The 19,433-nt window shown below is 38.0% G+C and overlaps 1 protein-coding gene across 2 annotated transcripts in view; it reads right to left on the bottom strand.

Annotated features, from left to right (window-relative positions):
- Positions 1–6,500: 6,500 nt before the first annotated feature.
- TAPT1 (transmembrane anterior posterior transformation 1) overlaps positions 6,501–19,433 on the bottom strand; it is a 49,365-nt gene continuing 36,432 nt past the window's right edge. For both annotated transcript variants that reach the window (XM_066549184.1, XM_066549185.1), the window contains 6 exons: positions 19,073–19,182; positions 17,405–17,464; positions 15,958–16,026; positions 14,909–14,985; positions 11,263–11,423; positions 6,501–8,615 (listed from right to left, as the gene is read on the bottom strand). In XM_066549184.1, the coding sequence (XP_066405281.1) occupies positions 8,386–8,615; positions 11,263–11,423; positions 14,909–14,985; positions 15,958–16,026; positions 17,405–17,464; positions 19,073–19,182 (707 nt within the window). In that variant the 3' untranslated portion in view covers positions 6,501–8,385. The remainder of the gene's footprint in view (positions 8,616–11,262; positions 11,424–14,908; positions 14,986–15,957; positions 16,027–17,404; positions 17,465–19,072; positions 19,183–19,433) is intronic.

Genomic DNA, 19,433 nt, shown 5'->3' with positions numbered 1-19,433 from the left:
GCCAAAAAAAGAAATTACAGTCATCACTGCAATGAAAAAACAGCAGGGGCTGTGAAAGGTTCAGATGGGTGTGATGGAAGGGCTCCTGCCCAGGAGATATGTTCTCTGCACCAAGACAGCCAAGTGACACAGGAAGGGACCCTGGCCAATCAACTAAGGTACCCAGAGAGAGCAGGGGAGAAAACAGTAGGGATGCTGCCCTCCACTTGGGAATCCTGAGCCTTCTGCTCTAGGGTCAGGTGAAGCCAAAAGCTTCCTGGAGGGAAGCATACAGGTGATGTTTCCAAGGTGGCTTTGTCACCCTCAGCCAAGGGATGGCATTGCATGAGCTGTTGAGGAAGATGAGAACCCTCTTGACAAAGGAAGCTTTGTCTGTTGGCTTTCCAGGATGGGGAGGCTTTCAGTCAGATTTGGGAGGAAAAGAATAACAGGAGCCCATTGGTAAGCACTAACTGTTCAATCCCAGCTAAAGCCTCAGGACCAGAAAAAATCAGGTAGTTACTGTAAATCCAAGGCAGGGACAGGTAGGAATGTGCCTCCACTGAACATTTCAGATGCTGAAATCCAAATGTGGATACTGCCAGAGCTGCACACCATTCCATCTCCCTGAGACAGCAAAGCACCAGGACAGAGGGAGAGCCACAGCCCTCACCCTGTGTTTGAGGGTCATGGTAGCTGACTTTGACTGGGCTTTCTTGTTTCTCATCACTGGGCACTTAGGACATTACAAAATGCTTCGGAGATTTATCTCATACCTCCTCTACTCCTGCTGAAGGGCCTTTGGAAAACATCAGCTCTGGTGACAGCTTAGCACTTTTCTCCTTTTACCCCTAGAGGTAATCAAAGGCACATTAGTCAGAAGGGCTTTGCCCACCATGAGAGCTTCTTACTTTATTCATATCACCCTTCTTTGTAGAAACACCACACTAAGACAGAACACAGCAGTACAAACCCACCATTCTCCCTACCAAATATACCACCAGCAATCTCATGGGAACTTATGAGGATCTTGACACATCAGTACAGAGGGATGTGAGATTTTTCACTCAGCTTAGGTCTTATCCTTGGCACCAAAACAAAAAACTCTGAAAAGTGGCTAACAAAGTTGGTAGCAGATTTCTTGTGATTTAAAAGAGCAGTCTTTGGAAAAGGAAAAAAGGAAATGATAGATCAAACCAACTGCAGTCTTCCACAGTTTTTCTGGGCACATAATCAGATTTGGGTTTTGTTCTTTTCAGCATTTGAAGAGTAATGTGATGATGAATGAAAGCCAGCATAAATTTGTCAGATCATTTCAAACCAGTGCATTTCCCTTCAACAACACAGCACACCATAAGGTGAGAAGCAGCAGATAATCACATATGTTGACTTTTATGAGGCTTTTGATACTCTTTCATGTGATCTTTCCAAACTAAGGAAACATAGTAGAGATTAAAATTGCTTGGAGCAGCTGATAAAGCTTCTTGGGAAATCCTGCTTGGGGACTATTCATCACCATTTCATCCTCACACAGCAGTAGGGTTTTGCAGGGGTCTCTTCATGCTCCATTGCCACTCAGTGTTTTTAATCAGTAATATTGGGCAGGTGCCAGAGAAAGGTGAAGTGGAGGCTGTGGATACACTACCTGACAGGAGTTCAAAACAAACTTGACTAACCACAGAAACAGATGGTAAAGAAATTGAACTGAAGCAGCTCTAATACAGGATTTTACATTTTGGCAGCAGTATATACAGCACGAGTGCAGGCTTGGGAATAATCAGGCAGTTCCATTGGAAGCATCTAGTTCCTGCAGCACATTCAAACTCTCCTGGGTCAGAAGTGGCATCCTGTTTTTAAGAGGGAATTTCCATACCAGGATATGGCAGCTAAAAGCTGGCTGATGCAATCCTCAGGTTCATCTCAGCTGGGATGGAAGGTATCAGCTGGAGTTCTGTGCTCAGAGTGAGCATGGGACACACTCTCCACACAAACAGAAGCTGAACTCATTGTGGGGGTTCAGCAGGAGCCTGAAGGGAAACACAAAGCAGTCTCAGCTGCCAAAGATGTAAGAAGAAAAGAGAGGGAGAGGCAAAATCTATTCTCCATGCCACAGATGGACAAAAAATAGGGAGGGTTAAAATAGGAGTCTTCCTTCAGTAAGGAAGACTTAAAGCAGATAGTGGGAAGGTAATAACAGCAATACAGTGTACATATTTACTGTTCAAGAAGATTGTCATTTGAGATAGAGAAAGATGTTAATATCAGGATTGGACACTGCATTGGACAGGACCTGAGCTAGAATCAGTAGCTCTATCCAGCTTCTCATACTGTGAAACAGGCTTGATTAACAAGATTAAAAAAAATAGGTAAAACAAGTGAGTGAGCAGTGAGCCCTGGAACAAAGCAAGCAGACACAGCTGAACAAGGCAGCTCTGGCACCAAGCTGCATGGCTGGACCATGTGGCCAACACACAGCAACAAGGGGGGAACAGCAGCAAAATAGAACCAGAAAAACCAAAATTTTGACATTGGCTTTCCAGAGCACTCCAGCTGCTCTGGCCTAGTGCACTGGACTCTCTTCCCTGATTCTTTACAAGCTGTGACTGGCCCAGGCTTTGAAAAACCAGTAGTGGAAGGGCTGGAGCTGATGTTGGATGACTCCAATGCCTCCTTTGCCTTCAACAAGGCAGGTAAATAAATTCCACAAAATTGCTCTGATTAGCAGAGCATCCATGCAAAGAATCACTACTGGGGCTTTGGTCCTTGCTTTTGAGAAATGAGGGTCTAGCACAAAATCTGGCTGGAGAATTTATTTGTTCCCACATGGAAGCAAAATAGCTCGTGGTCAGTCAGTGAATGGCTGAACAGGCACCACAAAGCATCACTTCAGACACAGCAGAATTCACTTTACTCCAGTGTTAAAGTAATTTAAAATGACTAAAGACACTCAGAGATTTATTGATCAGCCCAACAGGTGTATTCTCTGCTATTGCATTAGGGACATTGTCTCCCATCAGTGGTTAGTGCTGAGATTCAACACAAGGTTCATTTTCATTGCAGTTACACCTCAAGAGACTCCAAAGGGCAGAAAGCATCAGCCTGAAAACAATGTCCCACAGCTTCCAGGTTAGATACACATGGTACTTCAGGAATTGTTCCCAGAAGGAACTCACCTACCTCAGCTCCTGCTGCCTTGGCTACAGAAAGGTGGCTGGTGGCTGTATTGCTGCCTTTAACAAGAGTGCCAAGCTCAAATCCAAGCTGCAGGAAAATTTTGGTCTGACATTCAGAGCTGTACCAGGATTGTAGTTGGTAGCATCAACTCACACACCTTCCTGTGTTGATTTAGTCTATCAGTCCCAAGAATATGCTCTCCAGTGCTGGATTTTAAGTTTCCTTTCACACTTCTCAGTATATCAAATGCATCACTTCCTAAGAATCGGCAATCCCACTTATTTTAAACTGCCAGCATCAAACAAGTGATTCCTGAGCTACCTTGATAATGTATTTTCTGGGACAGCAGACAGGGAGCCTACAAGATGGAGAAACTTTTACAAGGGCATGTAGCGACAGGACAAGGGGGAATGGCTTCAAACTAGGAGTAGGTTTAGATTAGGAAGAAATTCTTTACTGTGAGACTGGTGGGACACTGGCACAAGCTGCCCAGAGAAGCTGTGGCTGCCCCATCCCCAGAAATGTTCAAGGCCAGGCTGGATGGGGCTCAGAGCAACCTGGTCTAAAGAAAGGTGTCCCTGCCCATGGCAGTGGGGTTGGAATTAGATGATATTTAAGGTCCCTTCCAACCCAAACCATTCAGTGACTCTGTGATCTAAGCACCTGTCAGGACTGGGCATCACAGGAACATACTGAAAACTGTCAATAAAGTTATTATTGCTCTTGTCCAACAAACTGAGCACAGATGGGAAGAAGAACAACAAAAAACCTGAGACTTCTTGAACACCAAAAATTGCTCTATTAAAAATATACTGCCTTGTAGCACAGCTCTCATACCACCACTCCAAAAGCAGTAATTTCTGATATAAAAATGTGGAAGCAGCAAACACAACATATAATGCATGCAACGTGTTTGCCTATAGAACACAGGATTTATCGAGCAAAGCTTGTCATAGAACTGCTCAGGTCTGCTTGTCATTGAACTGCTCAGCAGCACTGCCTTGGGTTTTTTGCTCAGCAAAAAACTAGAACCCAAGGCAGTGCTGCTGAACCCAAATCTTCCCATCCACAAAAATTGACTCCTCTCTCTCCCTCTCCCCACAACGCTCAATATTTCCTTGCAGTTCATCTGCCAGACAGAACTGCCTCCAGCTGGGAATGAAGCTCAGCTCTGCTTGATAGCATCACTCTCCCAGGCAGTGGTGATGAATGGAAGCAATGACAGCCTACACAGCCTAAAGCTGCAGCTGTGAGGAACAGGTGGGCAGCAGAGTTACAACACGGGCACATTTTAAAAGCTGAGTTTATTTCATCACAAATATGATAAGTGTTTTGGTCAAAATTGAGAAATTTCTTAAAACTTATTGCAATTTCGGATTTTTTTGTTATTACAACTGTGAGCTTACTAATAAATGTTCTTTAGTGTTATATATTTATGATCTTTTACAACTCTGCTGGCAGTGTTTTACTAAATCAGGGTATACTGAAGTCCTAAAAAAAGCCTAACTAGACTCAGGCTTGGTAGGTATGGTTGCTGAAAGTTACTATGAAAAAGACCTACAGAAATTATACATTGTTTTCTGACAGCCTTCACAGTCTAGATATTTTATATAATTATATACAGAAAAATTTCTTTGAGATAAAGGTGGTCCCAACTGCAGCTTGCCCTGACAGCTGCTCAGTATTTACACAAAGTTATTTGTTTCCCTGCACTCAGCAAAATTAAGCCAGTCCAAATTTCTAAGAAAGAGCACTTATTCTGAAGAAGTTTTAAAAGCAAATTTTGTTTAGCATTTGTGAAGAGCATTCTGAAGCTATGACTCCCCAAGACTGAGTTGAACAACACCTAGTTTACTCACAATGAAAGAGCCCAGTTTATAAGACAAAATGTTTCAGGAGCTTCACAGAGTCTGATTACATTTGTGCTATAATTAAGTTGCATCCGTCCTTGCTCACCACCACCACCAAGAAGGTTCACATCTCCAGCCCAAGAGCTGAGCTGGCACAGCAGCCACAGCTGGGCAAGCACTGGCTTTAGCAACAGTGACCTCATCGATTATGCCGAGTCACGGAAACAGACTCTGGAACAAATTAATGGACTACACAAAATTTTGCACCACAAAAAATTAAGACAAAGTCGAAAAGTTTTCACAAACTCACTTTAAATTAAGAGGAGAGTAAATTAACAGCATGGTTATGATTGTAAAACTACTATGCTTGAGGGGAAATTCTGTTTGGCTGATGAACATCTGAAAGGCTTGAAAAGATTAATTAAATAATCCTGTCAAAACCAGTTGTTTCTTAATGCTCCCATAATGAATAATACTAATTATGAATATACACTGTACTCAATGTGTGCTTTTGGAATTAATTTGGCAACTGTGACTTTAGCTGAAATGTTTCCTAGATTTTATTTTTGAAAGGATTTATCAATTGAAGAACTTAATTTATTCACTACTTAACTTGTGCTGTATCACTGTTAAGACAGGAGCTTTTCAAGGAAACCTAAATAATTTCTATAGATGAGAAATTTGGTGTTGCTGTTTTTTCTTGTTTGGTGGTTTGTTCCGCCTCAGCCACCTCTACAGTTCTGAGAGCACCACCCAGGGTCAGAAAGCAGCTGTGATTTTTCATCAAAGATACTCTGCTAGAGATCCAAGGAATCCCTATAAATCATGAACACAAAGATGAGAACTATCAGAGAGCTTGCAGCAAAAGGAAGGAATGCCCAGCTGGGCCCCTTCCAGACCTGGGGAGCTCAGGGAAGTGCTGTGTTTGCCATGCCCTCTGCACAGTGCCTCGAGTCCACCTTGCTGTTATGGTGATGCCAGGGCAATGAAGCCTCACCTGCACAGCAGGCAGGGTTGTACCAGCCATACCCAAAGCCCAGCTGGGCTGCTTTAGAGCAGGCACCACAATTCAAGTGTCAGACCAAGCCCCAGGAGGATTCAGGCCAGGACTCGTGCCCCAGTGCTCAGCAAGGGCTTTGCCTGTGCTGCTCCTGCATTCACACTTGGCTTTGCTGGGGAGGTGTGAATCCAACTGTAGTAACTGACTACAGAAAGTACAACTCCCCTGAGACATGGGATTTGTTCACTCACATGCCCTTAAAAACCAAATTAATAATAGGTTGGCATCAATATCTTCTTTCTACAAGTGGTAACAACCAACTGCTACAGGAATAGATCTGAAGCCATTGATAACCCAGTTCTTAGACTCATTCAAGTCCCACATTTGCAAGAATCCTACTTTATGGAAATTAATACATTAAATACTTTGCAAGATCACCAACTCTGAATATTAAATAAGAAATGTTGACGCTGTACTTTTCCTTTTTTAAACAAATATTACAAAATTGAATTTTATTGAGTTTCACACAAGATGCACTTATAAAATTGATACAGAATGTCATTCAACAGAAAAAAAAATTAAAGCAATTTCAAGCTTTCTTTAGCAACTGCTAAATAATTATAAAATAAGATACACCAAATTGACAGATAATCTTAATTTCAATGTGTGAACATCTCCAATTAGTATAAAATACATCAAAAATTAAAGATTTTCAAATTTTTCCACAGCACAAGTCCTCTTCTTTTTACTTTAATCCCTAAACATAACCACAGATTTTGGCCATGACTCCCACCACTCTTATGGGAGAGGAGAGGCTGAAAGACTGCAGCAGGGAGTTCCCACCAGAGCAGACAACCCTAAACTGTACAGCAGAGTTCTCTCATTATCAAGTCTGCTCAGACACACAACTCTGTCCAACTGCTTCCATCTGCTATATTACTGTAGTCCTGCAAGTCTCAGGGATTAGCAGACACATTAAACTTTCACATGTTCATACAGCAAAGAAACTGTGGCTTTCCCATTCTGACAAATTATGAAATTAGAAAGAGCAAATTGTCTTCATTTGTTCAGTACTGAAGTACTTTTATGATACCTTCCCTTGGAAAGTAAAATTGGTGCTTACTTGAATGTCTGAAAGGCATTTTGGAAGCTAATGCTGTGTTTTAACAACATATGAAGAATTAATCATTAGCTAAGGGGTCTCTTCTGATAAAACTCTCCAGCCTATGTTTTGAGCTCAAATTTAATCCATTCTTGGTCTGAGGATTCCAAAACTTCTTTTGTCAACCCTCCCAACTCTGCATCTCACACCAGAAATTAAGATGCATTGTAATGCTTAAATGCTCTTTATAGATCTAGTCCAACTACTTAAGTTTGACTACAACCAATCAATTACATTGAATGGATAATTATGGTTTGATTGTAAGTGTGAGCTTTTTATAGGCATGTTCTCAGGCAAGTTAATACACAGATGTCATTCCTCTAAGAGTTATATGCAAAATGCAGTGCAATGTTCTTTACTGCTGTGTTAATGCCACACGTACAGTTCCAACACAACACTTGCTTGCTGCAATTAACACTCCCATTCCTTAACATTAGAAGTGCCCCTTTAATATTTTTTCCTACAGCAACAAAAAATCCTCAGCTTTTAAAAAAATTTCTAAATAATTTGCCTTGCAGGACACACAACACATGAAATGAATATGCTTCATATTTGCCCAGTTAAGCAGAACCTTCATTACTGTGATCTTTCCTTGGTGTTTAGTATTCAGATAAAATACTAAGCAGTAAGTCTTTCACTTAAAGGCAAAATTTTATTCTGATTACAAGATTTTCAAGATACATCTTGAAAATATTTTTGTTGACAAGAATAACTATCTTGACTTACTGTTTTATGTACCAATGCTTTATGTGTTTGTTGATATAAGCACAAGTTTTGAATTCTGCTTGCAGATGTTTAATAAAACACGGTAACTGGATAGGCAAGCTTCCGGTCAAGTCACCAAACATTTCCAGGAATATCCTTACACTGGAGGAACCTTCATGACAAATAGTGTTCTGGAAGCATGGTTCCATAATGCAGAACAGGGTTATGCTTTTTTCCAGTCTGTGTTCCAGAAAAGTGATACTGCAGCTCTGCCACCAGGCTAGAGACCACGATCCACCACATTTCCCAAGAGGCAAGATAAAGATCACTTACTTGACCTGACCAGATACCAAGCCAAGTTACTTGTAGAAAGAAATTAATAATTTTTTTGCCATTAATAATTTAAGTTTTTAAATAAATATTTATTTGCCTTTTGGCAACTGTCCATTCTGGTAGCATCTGCTGTCCCAACAGCTCAGTATCCTTAGCACATAGATTTAAAAAAAAATAAATTCTTAGTCAATTCTGTTTCCACAAATAGTAAACCTGTCTATCTCCAACAAGTCTTTCTTTGCAGACCTGTGTTTTAATTCTGAGCTGTCTTGGCTTATATCTTTTTCTTCTCCATCAGGAGTTGTCAGAAATTGATCAGAATTGCTTGTTACAAGTAAAGATGGCATATTCTCCTTCTGATGCACTGGTTGATTGGTAACTGATGTAGAACCGTTTTCATCTGTGGGAATTCCTGTTGGAACAGAAGACAATTACAAAGATAATAATGAATTTAACACAGACATATTGATACAATGTGCAACTTCCAGATTTGTCCAAAGCTATCCTGAAAAAGTGTGCTGCAGCAAGTCAGCAGAACAGCAGAAAAATGCTTTCTGGAAGCCACTACCTCTTCTTAGCTTTATGGTAAGAGATTTCCTTTTCTAATTTAGAAAACATATAGAAAATAAATAGACAGAAAAAACAAATTCTACAGAAGTTTAAATAATCAGCAAGAGCATAAGCTGCAGAAGTTAGGACATACATGCTTATTTTTGTTGGCTTGAGCAAAAAGATTTTTGACAGTCCTTGTGTGAATCACACAAATGTTTGCTACTGAAATGAACAAAAGGAATCTCTGTAGCAGGAACTAGATGTGCCTAATCCTCTTGATAAGTACAATAAACCTGCCTTCTCCAGGGATAGCTAATAAATGACTCATGCACTGCTATGCACTGGCTTCTAAAGCAGTGCTATTAAAGATGTCTATTTTTATTCCTGTCTCTTACTTCAGTGGAACTGAACACTGGCTTCATTAACCTAGGATATTGGTAAGTTATATCCATGTATTTTTTCCATATTTTGTTAAAACGCTTAAAGAATTAAAATGCACAAGCAAATCACAAGGAGAGAAGAAAAAAGAAAAAAAAAATATCTCCTCCTCAGTAAAGACTGAGCTATTGCTTCTAAAGGAATCTGAAAAAATCTGACTGATGTGGAGAGTACTGCAGACCAGCCCAAGGAAATGTTCCCTGTCAGAATGGCAGCACTATTCAAATTACTACAAAACTTATTTCTGCAGAGCATCTGTCCACAGTATGCCATCTACTACTTGGAGGTACATGAGTTACCCTCTACAATCTTACGGAAATTAAAGGTACTAAACTTGCATTGAAAAAGGAGACAAATAATTTTAATTCTAGAGCTTGGTTACAAACGTAAATATTTTCTAACTCAGCAGCTTCCAGATGTAGCTGGTCAGCCTATAAATGATTACCAGTAATTCCATCCTTCAAGAGCAAGTTTAGAATTTTATTCTTCAAAATTTCAACTGTTTTTGTGGACAAGGTGGAAACTCTTTAGGAAATTAGCTGACTTAAACTATAAGCTGGCAGAAAGGAGACCAGACCAATTTATTCCCTTACCCTCATCCTAAGAAGAGATGGGTTGAGAGACTGTATTGTAAAAACCTGGTAAGTGGGACACAGAGACTAACTAATACTGCAGAGTCCATCCAGCAGTAATAATGCAAATGCTGGGGAAGGTAAAATAATTCTTTCACATAATCAAGATTTCTAGTAAATAAAGAGGTGTTAAAAAAATATAAAATCCCCAAAAAACTGTAAAATTTGAGTTCTTCTCATCACCAGTGGAAGCCAGGAATACTCTCAATAAAATCCACAAAAGCTTTTTGGTTGCTACTTTTTGCTCAAAATATTCCTGTTGGAGAAAATAAGCATCCCTGCCACTTCAGCTCAAAAGAGTCTTCAGGATTTACATTATACTGAGCCTTCATACTGTAAGTTGAAGGCTCAATATAAGTAAATGCAACTTAAAAATGTACTAATAGAATGTTTAATTAAAACATTATAATCATTATAGTACCCTAATGAAATGCAAAACTGAATGCAAATATGAACAATTCATATCACATTCTTTCATCGTGAAAGTAAAGCAGTTGTATGAACTTAAAAGTAAACATTTGCACCAAGTTTCTGCCTGATGTGATTTGACACATATGAGATACAGAGGTTTAAGCCAAACACTGACAGATTCTTAACTCTCCCCTTGCTGGCCAGACACTCTGACGACTAACGAGCACCTTGCATTTCAAGCTGTTCAAGTTGTTGGCAAGCCATTGAGTGAACACAATAAAAGCCCCACTGTTAAGTTCTCTAAGGCTCTCATTGAGCTTTTCCCACAGGAAGATGCAATCCAATTGAGTTGACAGGAACAATGAAGGTTTCTGTTTCCTCCTATAATGTGTCACACAAACACAATACTGCCATATTCCCATTATAAATTAACTGCTGATGCTGAGGACCCGTAAGTGGAAATTGTGCTGCACAGACTGGAAATGGGGTAGAGACCCACTGAAATTCCTATCTGGATTTCATAAAGCTTTCCATTATGTGTTCATGACAACTACAATTAACTGTACCTATGCATAAACCTACCATGTTTTACTTTGATTTCCATGAGAAATATAGATTGCTTCCCTACTAAACTTAAGCACTGTCACAGATGATATGTAAATATTCCCTTATTTGCACAGTGACATAGCAAAGGGGGTTGGACTAGATGGTCTTTAAAGGTTTCCTTCCAACCCAAACCAAACTGTTCTATGACTGTGATTTTAAAACAAAAGCATGCTTCAATTCCATTGTTTCTATCACCTCCACATATCACAGTGATAGGAGAATTGATTACCTAAAGAAGATGCATGAGCTAAAACCAATAAATTCTACTATATTTGCAGACTTGTATTCACAGCTGTGCTATGGCACAATTAAGGTCCAGCAACAGGGTTTGTGCAGCAAACATTGCCATGCATCTGGTTTAATATCAAATTTAGTCTGAAAGTTTTTCACTAAAAAACAAATCAAGGCAGCTGGCCTTACCTTGGGTAGATTTAAATGTGCCTTGCTGTTTGCCAGCTGGCTTCCCTGGGGTGGTAGTCAGGATAGGATTAAATAATTTCTCCTCCATTTTTGCTTCCTTTACATATTGACATGATTTCCCCAGCAGTACAATGCTGTTAAGGACTTTGAGAGATATTAACCTGGAAAAAAAATTGTTTACATATTTGCATTAGCACATTAAAATAATTGCATATTATTCATACTGCAATTATTCATATGAAAATAATTGCAGTATGGTAAGTGCCGTCTTAGAAGGATTAGCTAAGAAAATTAAATCCTTTCAATATCAAGATCAAAAGGTAACATTTTTCCTTATTAATAAATTGTTTCCTTAAACAATTTGTTTCAGATTCAATGCTTAATTTGCTTCCAGAAAGCATCTAGAAAAAAACACCAAGTTTTCTTATTTAACTAAAGGACTACAAGGACAATTAAGCAGCCATTTAAGACATTAAATATTTAAACACAGAATTATAAAGTGCCCTCAACACTGCAAGTCCAAAATAAATGTACCCAAATTAAGTGTGCCCAGCCAAGGATCTTTAGTAGACTTGGAACCACAGCACAGCAAATACAGAACCATGGAATCATTAAGGTTGGAAAAGATTTCCAAGATCATTGAGTCCAGCCATTAATCCTGCACTGCCAAGTCCTATATCTAGCTTTTACAAACTACAGGCTAATCATACTAAGTCCTTTTTCACATCACAGGAGACAGAGCATAAAATTCAACAAATCCAAAGAGGCAGCACTGCATTATCATCATAGCACAGTCCAGATGATGGCAGATTCTTTTTCTACTATGACTAAAATGCAGCACAAACATCACTGAGTACCTTTCCCACCTGTCTCCTTGTTTGAAGAAAAGGAGGCGTCATCTAATATCAAGTGCTTTTTTACCATTCAACTGAGTTTTGCAAAATCTAATTTTCATTAGTAGGAACACATGACTCAAAGAACAATGTCCACTCCAGGGAGTGAAGGGTCATTGCAGAACAACAAGGAGAGTGATCTGTTCTCTGCAAGATGAATGAAATATTCTCTATGCAAATCAAGCTATGTAACAACACTGAACCAAATGCAGACTCTAAAAGACTCTAAATTCATTCTCCACTCTCTGAAGTCTGTTTATCATGTACATCATTAAAAGACTAAAAAGACAACTTGAAATGAACATTCACAGACCCATGGAGCAGGTCTAATTGCTTCATCATAAAGTGACCCAAGCACACTCCAGCAGCAGCTCCCCTATCTCTGTGTAAATGTAATCAGAACTTGTCAAACAAAAAAACAAACTACTCTACACTTTTAAGGGAAAAAGTAAGTTTATACTATTTCAATAGAGAAATGGAAGAAAGAGCAGAGCACACCACTTTCAGTACTCAGAAGAAAGTGACATTTTAGTATCCAAGCAACCACAAAGAAGGTATCATTTTATATCAGTTGAAAGCTGTGCTTCTCTTCAATTTTATTATATTATTGGGACAGATTTTATTTCAGACAGTTGAGAAGTTTTCCTTCATTTTTAATGTTTTAGAGGTGTTTTTCTTATGCTTCTTATGTAACATGTTTTTTGTTCTGAGAGAATAGGTTTCTACAGCATAGTTTGACTCTGATTTAATGAGATCAGAAGTTGAAAAGGCCATAAATCACCACTTCCCTGTATCAGTTCCAGCTTCTCATTGAAAATTGTGCAAGCATTTCTAGCAATTCTCCTTTATTCTTTTCTGCCAGCCTATCTCAGGCTCAAATTTCTAACAATGTAAGTTAGCAGTTGTTCAAAATTCTAGAAAAAGAAAACTCATGGGTTTTTTGGCAAGACTCTTTAACTACAATTAAAGATTAACTAGAGTTGTTAATAAACAATACAAAATTAATCCATCCATAGTATAGGCACACTGCTTCAGATTTTATCATGCCATTTCTCACATATCTATGCTATTATGTTTGTATTCTATATATATTTTAACATCTGATGAAAAGCTGAAATTTATGTTCAGAACAAAAATTACTTGAAAGATGCGGGAGGTAAGCTAGCTCCAAGTCTGAGATCACAGCAAGAGTAAAAATTAGTTCTCACTTTTCCATAAGGACAAAATAGACCAAACTGTATTTAGTTTTGTGACCTATGTCTTTAAATAGCAGCATTTAACACTTAATATTAATCACATTACTTCTTTCTGCCCTCCATTCCCCAAGCCACAGAGAGTGAAAAATCCTAGGTTGCAGCAGTGGAATGGTAGAGGTAGGAAAATATTACACATATTGGGAAAAAGGAAAAACCACGGAGCAGGATGAAAGTGCTGACCTTGGTGTACCACAGCTTGAATGTGATGATCAGGGCATAGTGCTTTGAACTATACAAAGCTAGCTTTAGGGAGAACATGGGCACAGCATGTAGTATGCTGGGGAAAAAGTCAAAGTATGGTACAGAGGAATGTGGCTAAAATTTTACCATTTGGCCTATATGCAGTATCTCAAAGTCTTAATTAACTGACACTAAACAGATGTGTCCCTACACTGATGTAGACAAAACACATGTGATCAAGCTCTATTTTTTGCAGATTAGTGTCAGATTAGAGGTAATAGTCTACTTATTAATAAAGAATGTGTAGTAATCCTGTTCTTTTCACAAGCTATTGTAGAACAGTAGTCTCCTCCCTTCCAGCATGGTCTCCTCTCTTCCTGCTGAACCACTGCCTCAGCCTTAGAAGTCTTATGATTCTCAAGCCTTGCTGCCTTCACTTAAAACACAACTTGATAGGACACTGGAAGAAGCACTCTCACAATACTGCAGTCAGGTCCTTCTTCCATCAACAGCTTGAAACTTCATTGCTTATGATCAATTTTGAGAGACAACAAACAATGACAGTGCAGTATACAGCATTCCTAGAAAGTACAGACAGTACACAGATAGTACACAGCAAGTGTCTCAAGACAGGCAAACTAAACTGGATGTAAAGTACACTTATGCAGTCTAGAAATACCTATCAACTGGTGAGAAGTTAAAGGTAAGGTAAGTATAAACTGACTTGGCAGTGAAGGGATGCTGAAGGGATAATTACACATCTTTGGTATGGAAAATGAACTGCCATTGAACATTGTATTTCTTAACTAAGATTACTTAATGACCTACCCTTCCCAGGAAATGTGAGCCTTGCATTTATTTTTATTTTTTAATAGTAGTTTCCTAAGCCAAAGTAAACCTTGCATTTATCTACCCGAGAGAAAATTTCATTATCTGCTCATAGCACTTGAACTGCTTATTTTTGTTCGCTTCTTGAATCTTTCAGTCTTTTTACAGAAAACTTCATTCCTTGGAATTCAATTTCCCTTTTTACACAGAAGTATGGTGCTTGTTTCTCAGATTGCCTCAGTCTTTTTGCAATGAGTTATTTCCATTACTGAAGTTACTTATTGAGGGCTATAATCTCCCAATGTAGTCACAGTACTCAGGGACAAATCTGCACTGTCAATTTCAGATTATGAGCATAAGGGTTTTACATTTATATTCTACTGAATATAAATTCTGTTTATCCTTACATCCAGACATATCAACAGAAACTTCTTGCACATATGTAATCAAATAATGGTGAATGCTTTTCAATTGTGTGGATTTACTTACCCACAGTAGAACAGCACAACACAAACATAAGCTAAGACTCCTTGTACTTTTATTGAGCTTGTTACGACTCTGATGAGCTGTTTTAAGGATAAAAGTTAAAATTTAGCACAGAGTTATTAACAGAATGTTGTAACAGACATTTCTTAATTGGTAAATTCAAGAAAAAGTAGAAACATTTACATTAACAGAAATTTAGTCTAATGCTCCCCTTGGCAGTACTAACTACTCCAGATCTTGATTTGTATGAGTATTATACCAGCACTTAGTTGCAACTTTGCCAAAACCAGAGTTTGACAATGTTTCCTTAACACTGACTTTCAAGTAAAATAAGAAGTGGAAAAAAGCATATTTGCTGACAAAGCATGTACAGATCTCCAGCATTATAATTACTGCTTGTCTGTATGTGTGTATCTTACGTGTGTATGGGGAAGGTCAGGACAGCTATTTAGAGAAAACATTCTGAAACAGTTGATTCAGGACAGCATGTGGACAGTTTCATTAATTAAGTCATTTTATAGCAATATGTATCTGTAACAAAGTCAACTATTTCAGAGTGATGTACTCAACAACAGCTCAGGAGCTCAGTGCCTCATATAAAAGAATATAGAGTCATTAAGCATCATTACAGGGACAGCCACAAGGACTCCTATGAAAAACCTCAATAAACTGCTGCACTACTGCTAACCTTCTGGCAACCAGCTGCTTTGACTATTCCAAATGAATGAATAGGATAACTGCCAAAAGGAATACATGTTTAGTAAATACAGATGTAGTTTAATTCCACTGGTACAATTCAAGTTCTTACAAATTCCACAAAATTAATATAGATTCGATTTTCTATGAAAGGCTGAGAAACAATAAAGCATTTGTGAAGCCACGAGTAGTATGAGATACAGGTTATACTGAGTGTTAACTCAACCTTTCAGCATAATTTCAGTTACCTCAGATGATTATTTCATCCTCAAAACATCCAGCCAGCTATCTCAGAGGGACACATGCTCAAAGTGAGATCTTATTGACAGAAAACGGATAGGAATGATAATACTTACTAAAACAGCCAGTGGAAGAGGAATGAAACCCATTCTTCTGGAAACAGAATCACTATAATCTGTATATGCCTAGAAAAAAAAGAGGAAGAATAATGAACTATTTATGCAAAGGAATGAGCTTATTTTAGCTTGGCACACCCTCCAGATAAGAATAAAGCTCTGTTAACAAACACGATACTGGTATAAAGTGTACCTATTCACATTTTGGAATTCAAATGGAGATAGCTGCACTCTCAGACAAAAATGTAATACTACCATGACCAGTAAGATTAGTTTCAATGCCCTAAATCAAGAGCAACTGGAGTATAATACAAATGTCTAAACCAAGAGCAACTAGGACACTGAATCCAAAGCCACTATGATATTTCATCTGTACATTATTACCGGCTTAGAGACCTTTTTGTATTAATTTGACTGATCCTCAAATTCTCTACAGAAAAAAACTGTTACAGGGATAAAAGAACAATTATCCACTGCACTAGCAATTTTAAATCATTCTACAAACATCTATAATTAGCCTTAAGATAACTGTGTTAAAATTATTTTGAAAATGTTTTTACTTTTGTACTCAAAACACAAGTACTTCACATGACAGCTTGCCTGCAGTATTGAACATCACACCAAAGTCAGCGCCTAAATGATGCTATTTTATTTCACACAGAGGATCCTTAGGAAAAGTAATGGAGTTTTCAAAACTAATGAACTGGTGTTTTTTATTATTATTATTTGTAGCTGATGCTGTCAAGCTTCTTTATGAGGTTTACGTACTGCATTCCTCACAACAGCCCAAGAAACAAGCCCAAGAAAACGACAGAAATCATAGTAATGAAGTTCATTTATAGTTACAGCAGACTTCTAAAGCACTGATGAGTGGAATGCTAACAAGTGAAACCTAAGGAGTCCTCATCCATGAAAGGTGTGCAGTAAACAGCTCTCCAAAAAATGGTACTAACTAAAAATAGGTGGTCAGTGTGTTCTATAAATACCCATGCCATGACAGTAACATGCATAGTACAAACATCTCTAAACATCAGTGCACTCTATCTGTAAAGAAACATAAATTCCTAATGAATACTGTACTTTAATCCAACAGTTAAAATACCATGAAAAGAACAGGGTAATATGAAATTACCCTGTTAAGTTTACTTACTTCCCATGTATGTCAAAAATGTGAAGTTGTTACAACTGTCCCCTTACTGTAAGTGAATTTGGAAAAGACTACTCAGTAGTATATTAAATGAAGCTCAAACTGACCTGAACAACTGGATATAATATAAATCATAAAGAAACATTCCTGTTATCTCTTATTAAAGAAAGCAGAGCAGAGTTTCAGCGCTGCAGGAGTGTAACAGTACTGTATGTATTTCTTTAAGTGTTGGTTCCAATATTCCCCTTGTAACAATTGTCTTAGTTAATACAGGAAAGAGCACTTTATTTTCAGGCTTACATTTTTCTGTCGACTGCTAACAAGGTCAAATGCAAGACTGGCTCTGTATTCACTGTAGACCTGGAAAAAATCCAGCACATCAGATGTGTGATTAATTTGTTATCACACATTATAAAAGCAACACAGATATCAATAAAGTATTTCCATAAAGTATTATGAACTTATGCATTTGCTGAAAGAGTCAAAGCCAGTTTTTCTGAGATCTAATGACACTCTTCAAGAGATGAGCCTCTATTTCTGCAACAAAGTAATTTGCATACATAAATATATATATACACACACACAACAAACAAACAACCCTATGCTATGCTTTAGGAATTGAACAGGACTTCATAAATTTACTGAATTTCAGGATCATGAGAAACATGAAATAAAAGAAATCACACTTAGTTTTTCCCCCCCACAGTTCATAACTGCTTTTAAGCTACAAGAAGGCTAGCCCTGGGATCAAATTAAACAAATGAGAGAGCTTTCTTATACGCTAAGCAAATAATCCTATGAAAAAATCAAATTGCATCAAATTTTTTTCTTCTCTTTAAAACAGTTCAGCATATTAAGAAAGAAAAGCATCTATTGTAAAGGTAAGTGGCACAACAACTTGCACTGCAGGTGTTAATAATTCTAGAAAAAGTCTCACGTAGCAACCATAAATCTTTAGAACTTCATACACAAACCCCACAAAGTTTATTAAATAAACCTTGTAAACTTGCCAGTGACTACCCCCATCCTCCAGCTGTTTCAGCACTCTGAAGCATGCTACATTTTTGGCTACCATGGCTTCATTACTGCTCTTTTCCACACTCTCTATACAAAAGTAGGGCATGCATAAATGCCTCTGGCATAAGGGAGCTTATTAAGTGCATCTATTACACTTGTTTCTACACCTCACAATGTAGTTACTACGGAGATGCTGAAAAAGAAAGCACCTCACAAGTTCTGATCTCATTTTCTGAGAAGTGGTTTTAATAGTTAAAAGACACTAGCTCATATCTTCACAAATGTATTGAGCACATTTGAATTCACAGTGTGGAACACAAATGGCCCATGTGTAATGCTGCAACACACAAGAAGCAACCTCATCTACTGCTTTAAAAGAAGGACTGGATAATATATGCGGGCTAAGAAATTTCAGGAGTGGGAAACTAACATAACCTACTTGCTATTAGTGCTCCAGGGACAGTGGGAAAAAAAGATCTCTGATTTCAGATTCCACTTTTAACACACATGCAATAATAGAGTTAAAGCAGCCTAACAAAATATGCTTTTCCAAAAGCCTGAATTTTAACCTACAGTCCATTTTGTTAGGGAAGGCTACAAGCTCTGTCTAGACTGCAGAACAAGTAACCTTCTTTCAGTTTAAATCACTTCACAAAATGATCTGCCAGTAATGTGAATTGTAGCTATTATCTGAGCTTTTATACAAAACTTGCAATAATTTATGGATCTGGAACTACTAATTTAGAAGCAGAGGTGTTAGTTACACATTAAAAAGATCCTCAAAAATATATTGTATCAGGAAATTAGCAAGCTTTCCCAAGCGATATCAAGCATATGAAAAGAACAATTTTTATGTTTTCTGCACTGGAAAAAATGTTAATATTTAAAAAAATATTAGCAAAATTAAATTCCATTTAAAATAGCACCCAGCATTCCAAACAGGATACCTACATCTGCCGTGATGTCATTGAATTTTGTTATAAAGGCATGTTTCACAATGTCCACTGCAATTTCTGAAGCAACCACCATGCAAACATCCGGGAATAACACCCAAAAGTGATCTGAAGATTGTGAAGAAACAAGTTAGGCCATTTAATTTAATATCAGCATACAAAAAGAATTATAACTACTCTATTCAACAATGAAAAATCCTCGTGAGTCTGAAGAATAAGCTGACATATCACTGAGCATACAGTGTGCAAATTCTTGCTTATTCCATTGCTGTCCTAAAAACTTATCGGTGCTGTACTATCACACCAGAGTTAGGATCAGGCTCTAAACTCTTCACTTTGTAAACCCCTACCTTTAGTAG

The sequence above is a fragment of the Molothrus aeneus genome, chromosome 4, assembly GCF_037042795.1.
Source record: "Molothrus aeneus isolate 106 chromosome 4, BPBGC_Maene_1.0, whole genome shotgun sequence".
NCBI classification, from domain to species: domain Eukaryota; kingdom Metazoa; phylum Chordata; class Aves; order Passeriformes; family Icteridae; genus Molothrus; species Molothrus aeneus.
This window is presented reverse-complemented; position numbering and strand designations above follow the sequence as displayed.